Here is a 5,810-nt window from a genome sequence, read left to right as displayed (position 1 = left end):
ACAGGTGTAAACAAACAACAATCAGTGACAGGTGTAAACAAACATTAATCAGTGACAGGTGTAAACAACAATCAGTGACAGGTGTAAACAAACAACAATCAGTGACAGGTGTAAACAAACATTAATCAGTGACAGGTGTAAACAAACAACAATCAGTGACAGGTGTAAACAAACAACAATCAGTGACAGGTGTAAACAAACAACAATCAGTGACAGGTGTAAACAAACAACAATCAGTGACAGGTGGTATTTGTATACATTTATTCCATTGAAGTGATGGTTGCCATGGTTTCATGTCACTGCTGTGCTGTGATTGGACAAAGAAGAAGAGTCCATGGGAAGAAGAGACTTTAGCCCCGCCCCCTCCAGGCCTCATTGGTCCATCTCTTCCTGCCGAAGCGGAAGCCGAAGCCGCCCTTCTCCCGGCTCACGCTCTGCAGACCGCCCACCATGGAGGTCAGTGGCCCGTTGGAGCGCACGCCCTCGCCATCTTCCCCCGCCTGCCGCACACGCACCAACACGTGCTCCTCCTCCAAGGACGCCGCCTCCACTCGCTGCTCCTGCGGCCACGCCCAAGGACTCCTGTGGGGAGCGTGGAGGCGCCCCAGCCCCGACATCACCTGGTAGGGCGGCCGAGGGTGTGGTGTGACCGTGGGCGGGGCTTGGAAGAGGAGAGTTAGGGAGAGCAGGGTGAAGGGCGAGCTGCCGGGATGGTGACCCGCCCACATCTGCAACACACACACACGCACACACACATTACATCTGCAACACACACACACACACACACACATTACATCTGTAACACGCACACACACACACACACATTACATCTGCAACGCACACACACACACACACATTACATCTGCAACACGCACACACACACACACACATTACATCTGCAACACACACACACACACATTACATCTGCAACACGCACACACACACACACACATTACATCTGCAACACACACACACACACACATTACATCTGCAACACGCACACACACACACACACATTACATCTGCAACACACACACACACACACACGTTACATCTGCAACACACACACACACACACATTACATCTGCAACACACACACACACACACGCACACACACATTACATCAGCTACACACACACACACACATTACATCTGCAACACACACACACACACAAATATCACGTATGTAAACACAACAACCCAAACATACACAAATATCACATTGGTAAACAACAACACAATATCACATATGTAAACACAACCACACAAACATACACAAATATCACACATGTAAACACAACAACACAAACATACACAAATATCACATATGTAAACAACACAAATATCACACATGTAAACACAACAACACAAATATACACAAATATCACATTGGTAAACAACAACACAAATATCACACATGTAAACACAACCACACAAACATACACACATATCACATATGTAAACAACAACAAAAACATCACATATGCAAACACAACAACACAAACATACACAAATATCACACCTGTGAACACAACAACACAAACATACACAAATATCACATATGTAAACAACAACTCAAACATACACAAATATCACATATGTAAACAACAACTCAAACATACACAAATATCACATATGTAAACAACAACACAAACATTAACAAATATCACATATGTAAACAACAACATACAAACATACACAAATATCACATATGTAAACAACAACATACAAACATACACAAATATCACATATGTAAACAACACAAACATACACAAATATCACATATGTAAACAACAACTCAAACATACACAAATATCACATATGTAAACAACACAAACATACACATATATCACATATGTAAACAACACAAACATGCACAAATATCACATATGTAAACAACACAAACATACACATATATCACATATGTAAACAACACAAACATACACAAATATCACATATGTAAACAACAACATACAAACATACACAAATATCACATATGTAAACAACAACATACAAACATACACAAATATCACATATGTAAACAACACAAACATACACATATATCACATATGTAAACAACACAAACATACACAAATATCACATATGTAAACAACACAAACATACACATATATCACATATGTAAACAACACAAACATACACAAATATCACATATGTAAACAACAACATACAAACATACACAAATATCACATATGTAAACAACACAAACATACACATATATCACATATGTAAACAACACAAACATACACAAATATCACATATGTAAACAACAACACAAACATACACAAATATCACATTGGTAAACAACAACACAATATCACATATGTAAACACAACCACACAAACACACAAATATCACACATGTAAACACAACAACACAAACATACACAAATATCACATATGTAAACAACACAAATATCACACATGTAAACACAACAACACAAATATACACAAATATCACATTGGTAAACAACAACACAAATATCACACATGTAAACACAACCACACAAACATACACACATATCACATATGTAAACAACAACAAAAACATCACATATGCAAACACAACAACACAAACATACACAAATATCACACCTGTGAACACAACAACACAAACATACACAAATATCACATATGTAAACAACACAAACATACACAAATATCACATATGTGAACACAACAACACAAACATACACAAATATCACATATGTGAACAACAACTCAAACATACACAAATATCACATATGTGAACAACAACTCAAACATACACAAATATCACATATGTAAACAACACAAAACAAACATACACAAATATCACATATGTGAACAACATACAAACATACACAAATATCACAATTGTCCCAATGATCCTAGGAGCTATGTTGTCCCAATGATCCTAGGAGCTATGTTGTCCGGGTGTTTCTATGGCCCCTGGTAGGGTCTCCCAAGACAAACAGGTCCTAGGTGAGGGATCAGACAAAGAGCAGCTCAAAGACTTCTATGGAAATACAAGAACAGAGACTCAGATTTCCCTCGCCCGGACGTGGATCACCGGGGCCCGCCTCTGGAGCCAGGCCCGCAGGTGGGGCACGATGGTGTGCGCCTGGTGTGGTCGAGCCTGTCCCAATGTGACCCGGCTGGGCACAGCCTGAAGAGGCAACGTGGGTCCCCCCTCCTATGGGTGGTGAACCCATTGAAGGGGGCACCCACGATGCCTCTTAGAGGTCGGGTGCGATGTGAGCTGGGCGGAAGCCGAAGGTAGGGCACTTGGCGGTCCGATCCTCGGCTACATAAGATAGCTCTTGGGACGTGGAATGTCACCTCGCTGATGATCGACTTTGTAGTTGTGTCATCAGATTTGCGGTCTCATATTTTGGACACTCGGGTGAAGAGAGGGGTGGAGCTTTCTACCGATCACCACCAGGTGGTGAGTTGGCTGCGATGGTGGGGGAGGATGCCGTACAGACCTGGCAGGCCCAAACGTATTGTGAGGGTCTGCTGGGAACGTCTAGCAGAGTCTCCTGTCAGAGAGAGTTTCAATTCCCACCTCCGGAAGAATTTTGAACATGTCACGAGGGAGGCGCTGGACATTGAGTCTGAGTGGACCATGTTCCGCACCTCTATTGTCGAGGTGGCCCAATTGGAGCTGTGGCCGCAAGGTTGTTGGTGCCTGTCGTGGCGGTAATCCTAGAAGGTGAGGGATGCCGTCAAGCTGAAGAAAGAGTCCTATCGGGTCTTTTTGGCTCATAGGACTCTGGAGGCAGTGGACAGGTACCGACAGGCCAAGCGGTGTGCGGCTTCAGCGGTCGCGGAGGCAAAAACTCGGACATGGGAGGAGTTTGGGGAAGCCATGGATAACGACTTCTGGATGGCTTCGAAGCGATTCTGGACCACCATCCACCGCCTCAGGAAGAGGAAGCAGGGCACTGTCAACACCGTGTATGGTGAGGATGGTGTGCTGCTGACCTCGACTGCGGATTTTGTGGATCGATGGAGGGAATACTTCGAAGACCTCCTCAATCCCACCAACACGTCTTCCTATGAGGAAGCAGTGCCTGGGGAATCCGTGGTGGGCTCTCCTATTTCTGGGGATGAGGTTGCCAAGGTAGTTAAAAAGCTCCTCGGTGGCAAGGCCCCGGAGGTGGATGAGACCCGCCCGGAGTTCCTTAAGGCTCTGGATGCTCTGAGGCTGTCATGGTTGACAAGACTGTGCAACATCGCGTGGACATCAAGGGCGGTACGTCTGGATTGGTAGACCAAGGTGCTGGTTCCTCTCTTTAAGAAGGGGAACCGGAGGGTGTGTTCCAACTACGGTTGGATCACACTCCTCAGCCTTCCCGGTAAGCTTTATTCAGGTGTACTGGAGAGGAAGATACGAATAGACGAACCTCGGATTCAGGAGGAACAGTGTGGTTTTTGTCCTGGTCGTGGAACTGTGGACCAGCTCTATACTCTCGGCAGGGTCCTTGAGGGTTTATGGGAGTTTGCCCAACCAATCTACATGTGCTTTGTGGACTTGGAGAAGGTATTTGACCGAAGTCCTATGGGGTGTGCTCAGAGAGTATGGGGTATTGGACTGTCTGATTGTGGCGGTCCGCTCCCTGTATGATCAGAGTCAGAGCTTGATCCGCATTGCCGGCAGTAAGTCGAACACGTTTCCAGTGAGGGTTGGACTCCGCCAAGGCTGCCCTTTGTCACCCATTCTGTTCATAACTTTTATGGACAGAATTTCTAGGCGCAGTCAGTGCGTTGAGGGGATCTGGTTTGGTGGCTGCAGGATTAGGTCTCTGCTTTTTGGTCCTGATGGCTTCATCTGGCCAAGATCTTCAGCTCTCACTGGATCGGTTCGCAGCCGAGTGTGAAGCGACTGGGAAGAGAATCAGCACCTCCAAGTCCGAGTCCATGGTTCTCGCCCGGAAAAGGGTGGAGTGCCATCTGCGGGTTGGAGAGGATATCTTGCCCCAAGTGGAGGAGTTCAAGTACCTCGGAGTCTTGTTCATCGGTGAGGGAAGAGTGGATGTGAGATCGACAGGTGGATCGGTGCGGCGTCTTCAGTAATGCGGACGCTGTATCGATCAGTTGTGGTGAGGAAGGAGCTGAGCCAGAAGGCGAAGCTCTCAATTTACCGGTCGATCTACGTTCCCATCTTTGAGATGGATAGCAGACGTGCTATCCGACGCTAGCCGCCGACCGCATCGATGAGTTGTACACACACATAAAAACATACAAATATGAGTTATACACACACATAAAAACATACAAATATGAGTTGTACACACACATAAAAACATACAAATATGAGTTACACACACACATAAAAACATACAAATATGAGTTGTACACACACATAAAAACATACAAATATGAGTTGTACACACACATAAAAACATACAAATATGAGTTATACACACACATAAAAACATACAAATATGAGTTATACACACACATAAAAACATACAAATATGAGTTATACACACACATAAAAACATACAAATATGAGTTCTACACACACATAAAAACATACAAATATGAGTTGTACACACACATAAAAACGTACAAATATGAGTTATACACACACATAAAAACATACAAAAATGAGTTATACACACACATAAAAACATACAAATATGAGTTCTACACACACATAAAAACATACAAAAATGAGTTATACACACACATAAAAACATACAAATATGAGTTGTACACACATAAAAACATACAAATATGAGTTATACACACACATAAAAACATACAAATATGAGTTCTACACACACATAAAAACATACAAAAATG

The 5,810-nt window shown here is 43.5% G+C and overlaps 1 protein-coding gene across 1 annotated transcript; it reads right to left on the bottom strand.

Annotated features, from left to right (window-relative positions):
• Positions 1-288: 288 nt before the first annotated feature.
• qrfp (pyroglutamylated RFamide peptide) lies at positions 289-5,074 on the bottom strand. The gene is made up of 2 exons (XM_062046142.1): positions 5,001-5,074; positions 289-728 (listed from the first exon to the last, which is right to left on the bottom strand). The coding sequence occupies exon 2, from the start codon at positions 726-728 to the stop codon at positions 351-353; it is 378 nt and encodes a 125-aa protein (XP_061902126.1). The 5' UTR covers positions 5,001-5,074; the 3' UTR covers positions 289-350.
• Between the last annotated feature and the right edge of the window lie 736 nt (positions 5,075-5,810).

Source organism: Entelurus aequoreus, linkage group LG05 (assembly GCF_033978785.1).
Source record: "Entelurus aequoreus isolate RoL-2023_Sb linkage group LG05, RoL_Eaeq_v1.1, whole genome shotgun sequence".
Classification (NCBI taxonomy): domain Eukaryota; kingdom Metazoa; phylum Chordata; class Actinopteri; order Syngnathiformes; family Syngnathidae; genus Entelurus; species Entelurus aequoreus.
This window is presented reverse-complemented; position numbering and strand designations above follow the sequence as displayed.